General features: G+C 34.6%; 1 protein-coding gene across 1 annotated transcript; it reads left to right on the forward strand.

The window, feature by feature from the left end:
* Positions 1 to 204: 204 nt before the first annotated feature.
* On the forward strand, positions 205 to 11,021 carry LOC128222718 (uncharacterized). The gene is made up of 5 exons (XM_052931812.1): positions 205 to 280; positions 1,095 to 1,135; positions 8,805 to 8,917; positions 9,357 to 9,524; positions 10,840 to 11,021. The coding sequence occupies exons 1-5, from the start codon at positions 278 to 280 to the stop codon at positions 10,938 to 10,940; spliced, it is 426 nt and encodes a 141-aa protein (XP_052787772.1). The 5' UTR covers positions 205 to 277; the 3' UTR covers positions 10,941 to 11,021.
* Positions 11,022 to 18,831: the final 7,810 nt, after the last annotated feature.

Genomic DNA, 18,831 nt, shown 5'->3' on the forward strand with positions numbered 1-18,831 from the left:
TAATCATACCAGCATAAGCCTTATCAGAGCCATACTTAACTTGATGGCAATAAAGTAAAAGCAAAACATCATATCAACTTGAACTGCATATAATCAACGACCATATTCATGTATACAGATCACCTGCAAGATTTAATATGTAGTGCCCGTGCTTGAAATTGCAACGATCACTCAGGAACTGCATGTGCGCTGGGATATCAAGATAAGGAGATCAAACTGTCCCCCTTATGCAACTCAGGGCGTTCTTATCATTTTCATTACGGCACTTACATTGACTATGGTAAGTTCATATGGAAATTTTTATTCCATTTTATTTTGTAATTTGTTATTTACATATCTTTAAAGATGCACTCGTACTCACAAATAAAATTGAACACAATTAATTCAAATGTTTTGATATACAAAAAAAAGGATAAATAAATGTCGACAACAAAGGTTTTAATGAAGGATACCAAGTTTAATTTGAAAGAAAGGTGCATAAAACATGATATATCTACCTTATGAGACTATAATAGATCACAGTAAATATTTAAGCATTCACCAATCATTTAATATTTTTGCGTTTTCAGCGTTTGAATACATCGCTACAATCTTAATTGTTATCAGTATTTAATATTTTCCGTAACTGCATTATTCAGTAAGTAGTTAAAGGCCAAAAACACTCAAAAATTATGTTTGGTATACATGTGTATGTATTGATTTTGAATAAGAGTGTCACTTTAAACTAATTTGGTCGGGGATTATATTTTTGTAGATATCTTTAGAAATAAGTAATTTTACTTTATCATGTTTCACTGTTGAAATAATTTTCATTTTCTTTTATCAGTGATATGTTGTATATTTTGATTATTTGAACGATCTTTACTTGGATTATGCTCTGGATGGCATTCAATATTAGTCTGAGTTGGATCTAAGAACGATGTAGCTAATCGGATTGCGAGTTAAAGATAACGGATAGTAAATGATGTATGACCAAAAGTACTGAACTAAGTTGCATATTGAATAAAAACCATGGCCTAAAACTATTAAATGATCATTTAATTATTTTGGTACTATACCATCAGCGTGGAGAAGACTTGTCATTTTTATTACAGTTGCTATTCGTGTTTGCTGCTTTCTGCCTGTTAGCCGCCAGGTGAGTAGCGATAGTTTTGAATCGTTTTGGTGTCAGTCTTTGTACAAATCCTATAATAATCAAAGCGCTGAAAGCGCTGCAAGACTGTCGGTGATGTAACTGAAGCAAGCAAACACTACCGCAAAGTTCTTTCAAATGAAACGTGATCAAATGATTTCATACAAATGATGAACACTCTTTAAGGTAGATGAAGAAGGATAAATGTGATTATAATAAGCACAAATACATTAACCCTACTTAATCATGTATCCAATCGCCTACAAGATTTTTAATTCAAGTTTCCTAAGTTTGAACCGCTTTAAATTAGTTTGCTTCAATTTATGACGTCGCTTATAACAGTTTCAGTAAGCAATTACATTCCTTCATTTCATTAGGGTCTGTTGAAGCCAATGTCTTTAAAATGCAAATACAATAAAAAATATACCCAAAATTCAAGGGACATAATAAAAATATAACTTTAAAATGATGCTCTTTCCAAGCCTAAAAATGCCCCCAGAACTTCTATCAACAGAGTCCACATATCTACAAAATTTGTGCTCGAGTTACTTTCTTTGATATAAAAGTGAAAACAAATCTGCATGGTGCTGTGGCATCATACCATGAAAAAAACTAATATCTTTAAAATTTGTTTTCTAGTTTGTTTTTATTATAAAAGTGTTAATAAATCTGCATGGTGCTGAAGAAAAAAAACTAATGTCTTAAATTTCAAACCTGCAGCATTAATTAGCGCCATGGTGTCAAGATCATCTGGACAGTTGAATGAAATATGCATGGACCGAAATGACAGTTGGTTTTTCATTGACAAAATATGCCTTTGAGGCAGTTTTAAGATTATGCTATTCAAAGTATGAGGGTAGTTAGTACAGTTTTCAATCATATTCAGATGATGACTGATATTTGCTGACAAACATGTATCCTCTTAGCAGCAGGGAATAAGTAAATGACATAGTTTTAATGACCAATATTGGAGTTGCGACCTTGACCTCCAAATCCAAAGGGGTCATCTGCTGGTCACCCCAAACCTAAATTTCAAGTTTGAAGGCCATGGGTGCAGACTTTGTCGAGTTGTCACACAGGCAAGCTTTTGCGTTCAATGTCTCTGTGACAAATCAATGGGGCTCACCTACTGGTCAGGCCCAACCCCAAAGTCAAGTTGTTGAAGGGACATGGGTGCGGGCTTTGTCCAGTCATTATTAGTACAACCGTTAAGCATTCAAGGTCACTGTGACCTTGACTTTTGACCCAATGACCCCTTAAATCAATAGGATTATCTAATAGACAGGCTTAGCCTCCATGTTGAGTTTGAGGGCCATAGGTGCAGGCATTGTCAACTTATCAGTCAGACATGCTTTGACACCTTCCTGTTCAAGGTCACTGTGACCATTAACCATATTACCCCTAAAATCAAAAGGGGTCATCTACTGGTTAAACCAAACTTTTATGTCAAGTTTGACAATAGGTCTAGGAATTGTAGAGTTATCACCCAGAAAAGCTTTTGTCTACTGTCAGACAGACGGACATAATAAATTAAAATTGATTAAATATTTTTGTTTATTGTGTTAATTAACTTCCACTACATACAACAAGTACCATTTTGATATTTTCGAATGCTCATTTGGGCATGTACATGGGTTTTGATCTGATTATGAACATGAAACTACATAGTGATGTTCCCTCCTATCAATTCTTAATTTAAATAACCATGAGAAAAAAGCATGTTTTCACTGCACCATGAAAAAATATGTCAAACAAAATAAATGTCAAGTAATTCAAAATTAATTTAACACTGTTCTTTTGATGATTTCCGTGCATTCCTGACTGCAGGTTTTACCCATTTTGCCACACAGTTATTTCATGTTGGCCTTGCAAGGTCAGATCTCGAGTTGGGTCTTCATTGCTGGACACTATCTCTTTATCTCCACAGAAAACACACTGGTGCAAGTTTCACTGCAACAACTGCAAAAAAAGTTATATTATATTCTAACTGAACTCTGCATCAATATTCAATTATTTTTTTATTGGATTTAGGAAATGTCTTTGTTTTAAAGGGTTCATATAAATTAATGCATTATTTTCAATTGAATGCATTATCATGCTGGACTCTTTGACATTGATGGTTAAAACAAAGAAGGCATAAGATTTGTATACAGATTTAACATTATTAATTATAACTGTGTTCTTTAATTAATAGACAATAGGCAACAATTTCCCCAGTTAAAAAGCTTACATTTGTATATCTGCAGATAAATCATTTGCATTTTATTTTGCTTTGATCATTTAAGTCAAATGAGTTAGACATGATAATGCATTAAAATAAGAAATATATTTTTGGGCATCAATCTATAGTGTATGCCTTCAATCTAGAAATAAATTTCTTCTCAACAGATGCTAAATTATAAAAAAATATATAAACCAAGATTTTGATTATGACATACCTGCATAGTTAGTGGTCTCCATAACTGCTCATAAATGCTCCCTATGACAAACGTGCTGGAGTATGGCTTGGGAATAGTGCTGCTCCAACCAATAGCGCAATTCTTCCTACAGGTGGACCAGCTCCTCAATATGGTTTCTGACATGGCTGTGATAACAGTATGTAACATGCCCTTTTCTACTTTCCAGAGAATGAATCTTCCAATCTTAATTACAAATTAAGAACAAATATATACATATGCACATGTAATGTTGTTAAAAACAAACCATTTAGGTGCCACAAAACTATAAGATTTTAGGTGAGAATTTAGCCAAAACATTTAGTCATTTAAAGCTGCACTTTCACAGATTTACTGTTTTTACAAAGTTTGTATTTTTTGTCATGGAATGACCTATTTTTTGCGTAAATATCAGCAAACCAGTGATATAAGACTACTGACAAAATATTAGATTGCAGACTTCCATATTTCAGGTCGAAAACTGAGGATTTATGGCTTAAAGCGTTACTAACGGTTTAAGAAAAATGCATAAAACATTTTGAACTTCAATATAAACATTTTCTGACTAATTTATTGTCAGCAATCTTATATAAATGGTTTACATGCATTTTCACATTTTCACTGCTGCACTCTCAGTCACAGATTGAAGGTTTTGACAACTTCTTTTACTTTTTGGCTCGGAATAAGCTAATGAAAAGCAGTATGAAAACTGATGATATAAGACTGCTGACAAAAGATAAGATCATGTTTTTTATATTTACATTTGTTACTATTGGTTTTATGGTTAAAAGCATTACTAACGCTTTACTAATGATGAGATTTTTGGCATAGAACATCATCTTTTGACCGTATCAAAATAAGAAAACAGCGTTCCAATATTTTCAGTTGTCTTTTTTGACTGAATTAATATAAGAAAGCAGCGATCCACTTTTTCCAGTTGTCTGTTATGACCAGTGTTCAGAAATTCGCATAAAAATAATTAATTACAAGACCAAGAAATAAAAAAAGAGTTGGTAAAACAGACAATCTGTGAGAGTGCAGCTTAAACATTTAAAGTGATATGCATTATCAGCTAAGTGCAGACCTATTCACATCCCGCATACACAACCAGTACATTCATCAGCTTTACTGATTCGAACCAGGCACATTTATATTGGTAGACTAGCATTTTACCATTCTGTGCCAGTAAAGTTCTCATTTGAATTAGAATTCAAAAGGTATATACCTTTGTTCATTTTTTTTGCCAACTCTGTTTCAACTGAACTTCCTAAATGAATGAGAAGTTTCAAAAAATAATTACAATATCTCAGCAAATACCTGCATTTATGTCTTTCTTGTGCAATCTGTCAGCTTTGGTAGGCTCAGGTTTCATTTGTCCATCTCTATACTTATAATCTTCTAGTCTGAGGTATTGCCATCCGATTTTTAGGACAGGTCAGGCAGCCATTTCAGCTTTGTTCAAGTTGTTTGTATCAGATGATGTTAACAATACTAGCCTTGTATCCAGACACTTCTTAATCTGAGAGTTTACAAAAGAACATGGCCTGTAATATTTAACAAAAAAATCATAATTGTCAACCCCTGGATGATGGGTTCTAAAGTAAACCTGTGAGAAAAGATGCTACTGGTATGGTGCTTGAACCCACGACCATGCGAACACTTGCATGGAGATCTGTCAAACTGAGCTAACCAGGTAACTGATATTTTGGCAGCTCCCAGCTTGGCTCTACAGTTGACAGGTGCATTATACATTATAAAGACAATAAATCAAACACTTGAAGCACTAGTCCAAATAATAGTAACTTGACTGATCTTTTGACAAATTTTGAAATGGCATATCCTTCACATACAATTTTTTTTGTACCAAAAGTGGGTAGCAATTCCGATTGGGATTCCGGTTCAGATAATTATCTAAAATTTGAGTTATGTACACAAAACATAAAATCCCACGAATTATAATGAGTTTAATGAGTGTTTTTCTTCATTTCATACTGTCAAAACATAATGATATAAACTGTAATACACGAAGAGCACCTGCAAGGCTGCGGTGCATAGATTTACAACAATCGGAGCCATTTGGCCATTGCCGAGTTGTTACGATTATATATACAAATGGTGATTGGTCTATCTCGAAGTTAACATGAGATTGTCGAGTTGTTATGCTAGGTAAAATGGTTGTGTTTAAATGCATTAAATGCTTGTTTTGTGAAAAATATCTTTGCACTTACATGGTAATAACTAAAATACGAATATAAACCTTAAATATCTATTCAAACATATAATACTTATCTAACTACGATTTCAATATCTATTTATTTTTTTAATCGTAAAAAGAGTCCGTCAACGAACAAATATTTAGACTAAGAGATGAAGATCAACTAGATGTACCTTCTAATCCAAATAATTGTACGTTGACAGATTTTTTTACGATTTTTGATACAGCAAATCCTTCATGTACAAATTGTTTTGTACGAAAAGTGGGTAGTTATTCCGATTGGGATTCTGGGTTAAAGCATATTGCGTCTATAACATATCATAAAAACAAAAACATATTACCAGATAATGTTATTTTATATAAATTCTGTAACCAAAAAGTAATATCCAGCAAACAATTATGAGTTTGATGGTTTTTTCTTCATTTCATTCTGTCAAAACATAACAATATATACATGAAGGGCACCTGCAAGGCTGCAGTTCACAATTTTACAACAATCGGAACATTTCGGCCATCAATTGAAACAACTCGCCATCTTCAGTAAGCTTCGAGATAGTCAATTCCTGTTGGATACTGGCCGAGGTGTTCAGATTGTTTGGCCAAGGCCGAGTTGTTACGATTGTATTATCTCGAAGCTTGTCAGAGGTGGCCGAATTATTACGATTGGGTTAATTTGTTCCGTTGGCATAATTGCTATCTGTGTCAGTCAACTTTCCTTTAAATGGAAAGGTAAATAATGTGTTTTAATGCATTTAATGCTTGTTTTTTTTTGCAAAATAGCTTTGCACTTCCATGGTAAAATATGAATATAAACCTTTATTATCCATTTCAACCATAAAATACTTCACTTAATACAATTTCAATATTTTTCAAACACCCCCGCTTTTTGCATAAACCCGTTTAGACGTTAGGGATTGGAAGAATCCCATATAACACGTCTATTATTTCAGACTAATGTACATGTACCTTCGTGTCCGAAATCGATCACTTCCTGGCAGTTCATTTCTGGATTGTCTCCATCTAAATTTAACATTTTTAGACGCATTCATTGATGCCATTTTTGCTTCGACTGATGTTGAAGCAATAACACTAAATACAGGTCGGTTATTTTGTAGAGGAACGTGTTCGAAGTAACATTCAATTTCATTTCTGCATAATCGCCGCCATATTGTGTTGACTTTAAAAACTACACCCTATAGTCCAAAATAACAATAGGCATAACGTTGACACACTGTGATAGGTATAATCCAAATAACTTACTCAAACAAATACAATAGTTCGATTGCTGCTGAAAAAATCATTTGAAACATAAAAGCTATTTAACAAAATATTACATGACATGAACTCTTTAACCGCGTATGATTTATTTCTTAATAGCTTTCATTCATAAAATATGTTCTTTTCCGGTGTTTGCCGGGTCAGTCTTGAATGCCGGGATATGTGTGACGTCACACGGGGAGCAAACATGTGGTGTAGCTTACTATTGGTTGTGGGGTAAAATGACTTCGTATGTAAATGGTATACTTTAATTATTTTTCATTATTGTGTTCAATAAAACTCTCCAAATTGCAAGTACATCTATACTGTACTAAGAGTAACACGCAATGTTTGTCATAAAAAAAGGCAATAACGCGTTAAATACACATAAGCAAGTACTTGACGCCCAACATTCACGTAAGTAGTTTTGTTGCTACGCATGCGGTGTGTATTAATATATTCATGTTCAATATGTCGTGTCAGGCGACTAGTCGCGTTTCTGAAATACCGCTCTTTAAAGACTGTCGGCTTGCAGCCGACAGTCTAAAAATATAACCCAGATCGGCAAACCACTACAGTTTGCAAACCATCCGATAACTTTCTTGTACCCAAGGTGTGTTTAAAGATCCGATCGTTTGGAGCTATCGCGAGAAATAAAACCACACAGCGGTTTAATACTTCACTTTGTTGTGCAGTCATTGTTTCCATGACACAATTCACAAGACGGTTAACAAATCACTGTACTTCGTTCGAATTTATTTTGTGTTTAGAATTAATGGACCTTTAATGCAATTTCAAATCAATACGTGTAGAAAAAAAGTTAAACAAAATAATTAGTATGTGATTGCAGAGATCTTCTCTGCCCTCTAAGGGTAATCTCTGCGTAGGAGAATCGCGCCCGCAAAGATGTGGGAGCGCTCGCTATTCAACTCGATATATGTTTCTATGAAGATTCCGAGATGGCTGCCATTATTGTGTCCCTAAAGTTGGTCGCGATGTCTGTAAATGATACCAACACAGAATAGCAGTAAACGTTTTACGTGTCCGTGTCAATTAGGGATAGAGTAGATTAAACATTTAAAAATGCTTTATTCTTTCGTATGCATGGTCGATATGAGGACTTAAAAAGAGCACCAACGCGTTCAGTAACACAATTAATCCTTGCAGCGCTCGATTGATATGTTGAATGCGCCACAGGGGTCTTCTTCGAGTATTTATTCACAACAGATGATTAAATTTAGGCCTAGGCAAACTGATAATATGTGTAACGTCACCTGACTGGTATGTTGTGGGCTTTCCAATTCCAAATTATTATTTTTCCAAAATAAAAATAAAGCTAGGATAACAGTACTTTTAAAGCTACTATTATCTTATAGGTTTATTAGAAATATTTCACTAACCATTCTACTGAACTTCTTTAGAAATTTATGACATTTCAAGCATATAACATATACAGGATATATAGCTTAATCGGGACACTCAAAAAAGTTAACCTTCGGATAACGTGCTTGATTGTTTTTCATGCATTGGAGGAAGGTTTTGAGAGTTAAACCTAATGTAAATCTGGGAATCAATTTGGTTTGGCCTTATAACCGCTTGCAACGAATCAAAAATCATCTCGAACGAAAGAAATCGACAAGTTGATACCAACACACACACAAACTTGTATTATAATGTCTGTTAAAACGGGTCACTGGCGTCTTTTAGATGTGTTTACGCAAGTAGTGGGCGTATACAGTATTATAGCATGTATGTCTGTTTCCAGGTGTGACGAGGGTCAGCGGGAGGTGGCGCTGTTTAACAAAGTTGACACGAACCACGATTACCAGCTGACCAGGGCAGAGCTGGATCAAGTCTTCCTTCTCTTCGACAACGACAGTGTGTTCCTTATGTAGTAGAATGTTTATCTGTACGAGTATATCAGGGAGTTTTTTCCCTTCTGTATTTTTTTAGGACTCACTAGTCTTTTAATATCTGTGTATTTTTGGCAATGAAATATACGGTTACAAGTACAAGTTGTTATCAGTAATTAATATTTTCCATAAATGCAATATTTAGTGACTAGTTAAAGGTTTATCACTCAAACGTTATGTTTGTTTTACATGTGTATGTATTGATTTTAAATACGAGTGCCACTTTAATTGTCGCTTATTTCAATCACTTACAAGAACGTTTAGATTTATATTAACCTTCATTCAAATTATGTTTTTATATATTTACATTTAAACCTATTCAGTCGCGCCTTTGGTGTCTTGCATCAAAATTCGTCTTGTTTTAATTCTTACGTCCTATCATAAATAACTTACAATTTGCTCAGCTGATGGCGAGGTGACGCCTGAGGAGTTCAAAGAGGATTGGGTACACCAGTTCGATATCGGCGGTCCTCAGGAAGCCGATACGCTCTTCACACGCGCAGACACGAATGATGACGGTGTCATCGACGCAAAAGACATTCCCGCAATCTTTGCGTACTTTGATGAAAACAGTAAGTAGGCTGGTATTGTCACATACTCCTCATGCAGCTATTATTTTCATTGCCGAAATGAAATTACTGGCACTCCACAAATCAAAGCATACTTTTCATAATGTTTCGGTCATGTTTTAAAATTCGTTAACTAGATACACTTAACTTACAGTGGAGAATACTAAATATGTGATGTTAATTTTGCCTATCACCAGTTAAAAACTTTTTACTATCACACATGCTCGTACAGAGGAATTCGCTGCTGGTTGAAAAATATGTTAGTGAGTGTATTTCATGCGGTTATCTACACTACCTTATTCATTTCGAGCTCCTCGGCCATTTTTCTCGAAAACAACCTCGGATATATGTCGGTACATCAGTAGAAGCAGTTCGTATTTTTTTGAATTACATCATTAATTAAATGTAGTGTTTTAGCTTGTATTTATTGGTCTAAGTTTAAATTGATTGCCAGTGAAGTGTATTATTGCAAACATAATTAAGTTTCCCAAGAGTTAAGTCATTAAGTTTAACTGCTTAATTAAATTACTACGCGATCTACTTCCAGCGGACCTAAACGTACACATTTCTGAGTATGTAAACCGTCCATATACATCTGACACAGAGGTTGTTTTCGAGAAAAATGGCCGACGAGCTCCGAATGTACCTTATTATTCCTATCGCGATTATAATTCACACTCCAAATTTCAATGATACTTTATAAGCAATAATTCTGAAGGTAAATGTCTTTCATTGGATAAATTCAGGGAACTAGAACAGTGTGTGTATACGACGTGATAAATTACGTCATATATGCTACGTCGGAAGGCAACATTTTGCTTAAAATTAACAGTTAAAACAAAGATAACTTTTCTTTTAGTACACCATTTTAAATGAAACAAAGGGCAGTGTATGCTTCTTTAAGGGTCCTGCCTTCGTTATATTACCGGAGTTTGATAAGGTGATTAATTTTATCAAACACTTCGACAAACCTGTTTCCAAAATAGTGTTTTGACAGTGCTCCGTCAGACGGCCGTATTGTGAAAAGGTTTGTCGAAGTGTTTTAAGAAACTAAACTTTCAATCAAACTCTGGTAAAAGGCCGAAGGCGGGGCTCCATAAGCGGCGTAGACTGCGCTATGTTTCATTTAAAATGGTGAAGAAATAGTAAAGTTATCTTTGCTTAAAGTCTCCATAAGAAGCAAAATATTGCCCTCCGACGTAGCATTTATGACGCAATTTATCACGTGGTATACACACATTGTAGAATTAGACAATGAATTAACTTCAGTAACAACAAAACTGTCATATCATTATTATTATTGTTGCTCATTTTATAGACAATAGTTTTGTCGACATCAGCGAGTTCCTGACGGAGTGGGGCCATCTGTCGTTAACGGCCGCAAACCAAGTCGACGTCTCCGTAAATGTTGGCAAATGACGTAATCGATTTGCTGACTTGTTTTAAATAGTTTTCATTGTTCCCAAAATATGTTTTTACTGGTGATATCGACAATAAAATCGAAAAAAAAAATCTTTACAACATTTATAACGAAAGTAGAAAAGTTATGATATGTGTTTTTCAACATGTGTTTGTCTGTTAATATATTATTTAGCGTTGTATTTTAGTTGTTTGCTTAGGTGTTTAAGTCAACTATTGTGTCCATAAAACGTGGTGGGTTTGCCGTAATATACGGAGTTAAAATGAACTATCGCCCTCAGTCTGCTTGTCTACGCCCATTATACCCCGTTCGCTTCTATTTCACTCCTCGATATGCAGAAATGACCACAGTCTGATAGTCCAAGCACTTTAGGCCCCCATTCGCTTCTTTTTCACTCCTCGGTATGCATTTAGGATCTAAGTATGACAGTTCAAGCACCTTAGACACCCATTCGCTTCTATTTCACTTCTCAGTGCGCATTAACGAACACAGTCTGTTAGTCCAAGCACCTTAGACTAACGTTCTATTCCACTTCTCCATATGCATTAACGACCACAGTCTGTTAGTCCAAGTACCTTAGACTAACGTTCTATTCCACTTCTCCATATGCATTAACGACCACAGTCTGATAGTCCAAGCACCTTAGACTAACGTTCTATTCCACTTCTCCATATGCATTAACGACCACAGTCTGTTAGTCCAAGTACCTTAGACTAACGTTCTATTCCACTTCTCCATATGCATTAACGACCACAGTCTGTTAGTCCAAGTACCTTAGACTAACGTTCTATTCCACTTCTCCATATGCATTAACGACCACAGTCTGATAGTCCAAGTACCTTAGACTAACGTTCTATTCCACTTCTCCATATGCATTAACGACCACAGTCTGATAGTCCAAGTACCTTAGACTAACGTTCTATTCCACTTCTCCATATGCATTAACGACCACAGTCTGATAGTCCAAGTACCTTAGACTAACGTTCTATTCCACTTCTCCATATGCATTAACGACCACAGTCTGATAGTCCAAGTACCTTAGACTAACGTTCGCTTCTATTTCACTTCTCCGTATGCATTAACTTCCTAAGTCTGATAGCACATTAGACTCCTATTCGCTTCTATTTCACTTATCTGTATGCATTAACGACCACAGTCTGATTGTCCAAGCATCTAAGGCTCCCGTTCGCATGTATTTCACTTCTCCGTATGCATTAACGAACACAGTCTGATAGTCCAAGCATCTTAGACTCCCGTTCGCTTCTATTTCACTTTTTTACCCAAAGTTTTTTAATTTCTCGACGTGTTATTTTATTCATCACTTTGTTATACTGATATAGTATATGTGTAAATACGTCGAAATTAACTGAACTAGGACATGTAAAAGGCAGAAAGTTACAGCATGTAAATTCTACCGAAATCTCAATTTTTGTTCTCATATATTATGCATGTGATCTTAAAGCTCTTGACAATAAAAGAAAATGAGGATGAGCGAGCAGAGACCAATTGAAAACAACTGGATAATTATCCGTAGATTATATTTTGTTTGCGCATGGGAACAATTTTATTGGTCAACAGTCAGAATTGGTTTTATACTGACCAATCAATAAACATATCGAACCAGAGAATTAACCGCTTTTATACGATTGGCTGCAGGTAAAACATAAGGTTTTAGTTAGTTTAGAAAGTCAACTGGGTTAGTTTGTGGTTCTTGTATGCATTCTTGTGCTCCGGCTTCAAATGAAATGTTCAATAGTGAATACAAAGCGCTTTCCGCATTCAAGTCTGTGTTTTAAAACAGCACGGTGGGTCGCAACACTAGCTGACGTAGACACTTATCTTGATTAAAATCGGTGCGGTTCCAAGATATTTTATAATACTTCGTGCCGCGATTATGTAATAAGCTTTACGCTAGTATACATTCTATCATTGTTAATGCGCATTCGTATATGATTTATGCAATAGCTTTGGATTTATTAGACCTTTATAAAACTCCTTCTTACTTTTGCAATTCAATAGTGGCGGACGAAGAACGACGGCTCACTGAAAATAACCATTAGAGACACGCCAAGAAGCATTTCTAAAGTCACTGAATTAATTCAATACTGGCGCACGAAGAACGACAACTCACATAACAAACCCTTTAGGCCGAGAGATATGTTAAGAATAATTTCTAAAGTCACTGATTTCATTCAATAATGGCGGACGATAAGACTACAACCCACCTGAAATCAACTAATTATCATGTTCCTTATGTCGCAAACGATCGAAGAAACAACGATATAGTTTTGTTTCAGTGCTCGCGCATGTGTTAAGGATCTCTACAAATCATTTTAGCGAAATGCCGTCCACCTATTTACACCTTGGCTGTGCAATTGATCATGTTGTAGATTGAGTGCTTCTTATCTAAACACGTATATTCAGCTTCTGGTTTGGGTGAAGTACATGTAAATATCAAGTTGACCTTTATAATTTGCATACTTATAGGCAGGCGGAATGACCTTAGTTTGATTACATTCCTAATGTAGCAAGTTTCGTCGACGCAAATTGTATTATGGCGTCCGCGTCCTTGGAGACAATTGGAAATGAACTAACACATCTATTTTCTAATATACACGCGAGAAAAGAAAAATATTTCAGACGATATTGGGGGGGGGGGGGGCTGCTCTACCAACAGGGTTCGGAAAATCGTGAGCCATTATTCCAGGGAAATTATATTTAAAAGCAAGGTGTGGCCTTTTTATTGGTTGCTGGCCACTGATCGCTGTCATTGACGATCAGGTCTCTAGGCTGAGATAATTGGCCTTTGCACGTTTTGGTCAGGTGTTTAATCTGAAACATAAATGACTAAAAAACGAAAAGAGACGGGGACCTTTCGACAAATGGAAGCGCACATAATTGTCCTGATGGGCTTCAAACGCAATTGATTACTAAGAAACGGTACTTCATCTCTTTGAAGTTAGACAATTATCAATTAGTAAAGCACTAATATTATGAATAATATGGCCGCATGGAATTCGATTAATGAAATATAATGACTCATAACTCATGTTGTCAGTTAGTACGCCGCCGTGACTTCATACTGGCAGACAGTTTTCTATAAAACATTGTAGTTTTGTTTTCTTTTCCAAAGGAGTAAACAAAGACGGCTTGCTTAAACTTTATACTTGCTTTAATGTTTCCTTGATACTGCAAGAATCATTTCATGCCGCCTTCGCAGCACGACAGATATATAAGATTCATGTTGTCCGGCCTCGTCGTCAGCATTCTCCGTCACAATTTCATTTCCGGTCTCTAGATATAGTATAATTATTTAATATCATATTTTGTTACAATGTGTATGGATATGATTTCTCGCCTAGATTTGATATACCACCAGATCACATTGTTCACTCTGGTGGTATGAGCATCGAATTCTCAAATTTGCCTAGATTTGTCCGCTCTCTAACTTGAGCATTCAGTATCTGTAAAATCACAAAACATGATGCAAGTTATAAGATCAGGTCTCTAGGCTGAGATAATTGGCCTAAGAAATGGTATGAGCATCGAATTGTCAAATTTGCCTAGATTTGTCCGCTCTCTAACTTGAGCATTCAGTATCTGTAAAATCACAAAACATGATGCAAGTTATAAGAGTTTATGTGCATAATATCTCCATATAATTCGACTGGCAGCCGGATTACACTATTCACTCTTGAATGATGGCTCTTGAAATGTAAAATTTTATCAAAGTTACGCTGCAGCCTAACTTGAACATGTCTGACCAAATCTTTACTGAACATAGTTAAAGAGATGAACTTTTATTTAACGTCAGCCCCGGCAAGAGTTTTTGTCGTGCAAGGTTGTGGACTTAAATGCACAGACAGAATGCAACCCTGATTAGAGCTACACTTGCTACACACGTGCGCCAGCGTAATACAATGGCACTCAGGGCCTCAATTTAACGTCACTTCCGAAAAACAGTTAGCACTTTGATGTGGTGGGGCGTGGGATCGAATATGCGACACCCAAGTTTATAGCGTTAAGTATATTACCACTAGTCCACGGATCCGCCACAACCGTAACGACAATGACCTTGAACAAGATATGAGCGCAACTTCAATTTCTCTAGTCCAAATTAGTCCTTCGTTCAACACGTTAACCTCATGCAATACTATGAGCGTAACTTCAGTTAGTCAAGTACTTAATACTTGTATAACATTTAGAAGACCCAGTCAACTCTAACAAAACTGCTAGCATAACTTTAGTAGAGGGCAGAGTGACCAAATACAAGACTACGAGCGTAACTTCAGTTGTTCAATTCATTTGTAGAACAGTTAGAAGAGGCAGTGATCATATACAGAAGTGTGAGTGTTTCTTCGGTTGCTCAAGTCCTTCGTACAACAAATAGCAGACACAGTAACGTTATACGAGACTAAGAGCATAACTTTAATTGCGCAAGTCATGCAAAGTATTTCAAATGCACTGGTGCAATTTAAAACTGACGGATGGTGGACGACATCTGACATAAAATTATCTTTATTGACCTTTTCAAGATGCAAGACAATGACTTTCACTGATATTATTCAGAAGCGACGGACAAGGGACGTCAACTGACAGGAAATATTCCTTTATAAATGATGTATTTTACGTCGTGTATAAAAGAAGCAACAGCGATATATTATTGTTCCTTTATTAAACAAACATCCCATGCTCATACAAACTTCTTGGACGAACGCCATAAACTGCTTGAGTATGTGACAATAACGTACATTCATTGTAAAAAAAAACAAAACATTAAGACCAACACAAGTTCTGACAAAAGTAAGCTAATCAAATGTTCTGAAATTAACTAAAAAACTTTTTATGCATCATTACAAATCTTCATAATATGTTTATTTAACTACTACTCCATATGTTTGTAATATAAACTATGATGTCATATAAGGTAAAGGATGTTGACAACAAATATTTTTCTACATTGATTCTTTTCTTTATTGTAAGGGGGAAATGAACAATATAATATTTAAATGTGTTATATTCTAAGCTAATTGTTACTTGTCAATGTAAATGTATCATATTTTTCATCATCAGATTTATCTTTCCAGGAAATGACTCTGTTGTTGCTATTCATAATTTTTCAATAAGATGTATAAAATATGACAAGCCATTTTGAACAATATTTATGTGAAAAGCTACAGAAACAAGCTCAGTAGCAAACAGTTTAAACATAAACCCGGTTTAATAGCACTGGGTAAACGCCAAAGACATAGCACATAAACTCACATACAATATGTACAAAACTCCACAAGCAGCACAGTGCATACATATTATACATAAAAAAACTAGGTATGTTTATTAAGGATTGTTAGATAACGCCTTGGAACGGTCAGTAAAATGTTAATTTACTGGGGGTTATACCAGTTTGTGTGCACAACCTCACTCTTATATTATAAAGCGATTTTAAACTATTATATGGCGATTGAGACCAATTAACGATCCTTATTTATGTGATAACAGCGTTTGCTTTAAATATTAACTACTTACATATATTGAACATATCGGATGCTTGGAAATAATTATTTGTGTGGTTAACTGCAAACTCCGTCTATTTGAATGATATTCTTTCATATTTTTGAAAATATATGAATAAAAATAAGTGACCGTACATTATTCAAAAACACAAAGAAGATCAATATGAAGTGAAAATAGAATTACTAACGAATCTAGCAGCACAAATATCTGGTTATAATTTGATTATATTATTCTTCGAAATATCATTGAACATTTTTAACAATAAAAATACACCCAGAAAGACCTTGATTATCAAGTATGTTAAACAAACAATAGGTTCAATAGCTAAAACATAATACACTCTACTGATTTCAATTAACTAACGAAACAAACAATCATTTCATACCAAAACATATCAGGTTATATAATTATGCTATATGCTAGATATATGTTACACGATAAAAATAAATTGCAGTAACATTCTGGTGAGAAAGATTGCTTTGTTCAAGAGATTTGGTTTATTATCTAAACAGGCAAAACAATTTTTAAACTAAAGAGTCTTGTGAGGATGAGGCCAGACACTATAAAACAGACATGGTCAATAAGCCATTATTGTACTTAAATACATCATACAAATCTTCACCAGAATATCTATGAATGACCATATGAAAATGAGCACAAAACAAGTTATATAATTGAAAATGAAACATAATATGTGTCTTAGGAATGTTCAAATAGGTCGCTGCTGCTTAGTTTTATATCTGTTATTCCGTTCCTCAAATATAAACAAAGATATACATGGAAACGTCGTTGAAATCCTTGGTTATTTATTTTTTGATACACAAAACTCATTCTAAAACAATAATTGTAAATACTTTATTGAAATATTTATCGAAAGCACATACGTTTTAAATGTATTAATTGCAATATAAAAAGCACTTATTAATTGGATGTTTGACCATTATAGCCAACATTAGAACAAATTATCAATATTTAACAACCCTAACCCATTATATAATATTTATTAATTATTTTTCTTTTTGTCTATTTGTATTCAACCTAGCACACGACGAATGAAATAAAACAACCTGACTGTGAATTAATATGTAGAACGTGTATAAAACAATTCAATAAGTGATGTTAGGATAGTTCAACGATGTTGCGCGAATTCAAAAACACCATAATAGTTGAATTATCTGTAAACAAATGCATAATAAAACATAATAAATAGACTTTCAAAAGTTATACCTAGAACATTCACAACTACCGTAATAGTTGGCAAAGTACATATTCCTAATTCCGGCTAAAATAAAAAGGCATGCATTCTACTGCCTAATTATCTATTTGCTTTATATATTACTCAAATATGTACAAAGATTGACTTGAAGACGGTAAAAAAATCACGCAACATTGGCTTTTTGTCCATTTTAACCAACAAACACTGCAATGACACACATAATGCCTTCAATAACAAATTAACAGTATTTGTCAACATCCCACACTCATAATATAATAATTTTTCATGTTTCTGATATTCTATTATTTTTGTTTGTTTGTATTTAACCCACTACCATCTTTGCGAAATAAACCGTTATTTGATTCTGAATAAATGTAGTTAAAGCGTAGAACAAAAATAAAAAAGATATATTAATAGGATAGAAAATCGATAGTACACTATTCTTAAAAATGGTTAAATCATCTGTTTAAAATTTAAGTCCTATATAGAAATGAAAAGTAAAAAAAAAACTATGATATTATATGCATAATTAAGTTTTAAATGTAACCATTCAGGAGTAAACATAACCAACTCTCAGAGTTTCTTTACTTACTTTCACCTAAGTATACTAATAACACTAACTTTCTCTCTGAATTCCTTTGCTGCTCTTATCACCATCTATATATTGTTGTCTTTGGCTGAGCACAATTCTGAAATGAGCGTAAATGGCGTATTAAACTACATTTCTCAATGGTCAGTGACATGTATTTGAAGCTCAAGCTGATTTTATGATGTATACTATCGTTTGCAAATGAACCGAGCTTATGAATGTTCTCGAGCAATGAATGATTGTGTCATTTACTCCGTTCCTATATACGAAGGTAATTCCGAGTCAAGCCTTGCAACATCAATAGCCTGTCAATCGACTTCACACATCATAGAAAACCACTTATCACGGGCGTATTTGTTTACTTTTCAACATGAAACCATCTAAAAGGGGGAAGGCTCATATACACCCGTAAAGGATCAATACATGTTAATTTTGCACTAGTTGCATATTAACCGACTAATTAAATTGTAGCCTTGTTGCACTCATTGAAGTGTGGAAACCATATTAATCGAAAACGCTTTTAGGGCGGTACAAATTTTCAATCTCTTAGTTGCAAAAGGCATTATGATCG

Source organism: Mya arenaria, chromosome 17 (assembly GCF_026914265.1).
Source record: "Mya arenaria isolate MELC-2E11 chromosome 17, ASM2691426v1".
Classification (NCBI taxonomy): Eukaryota; Metazoa; Mollusca; class Bivalvia; order Myida; family Myidae; genus Mya; species Mya arenaria.

What these genes read in the sequence shown, in the direction of transcription:
- LOC128222718 (XM_052931812.1), top strand. An exon ending in TTCTGCCTGTTAGCCGCCAG is followed by an intron (nt 1,136 to 8,804) that starts GTGAGTAGCGAT and finishes GTCTGTTTCCAG; the next exon opens with GTGTGACGAGGGTCAGCGGG. An exon ending in TGCGTACTTTGATGAAAACA is followed by an intron (nt 9,525 to 10,839) that starts GTAAGTAGGCTG and finishes CTCATTTTATAG; the next exon opens with ACAATAGTTTTGTCGACATC.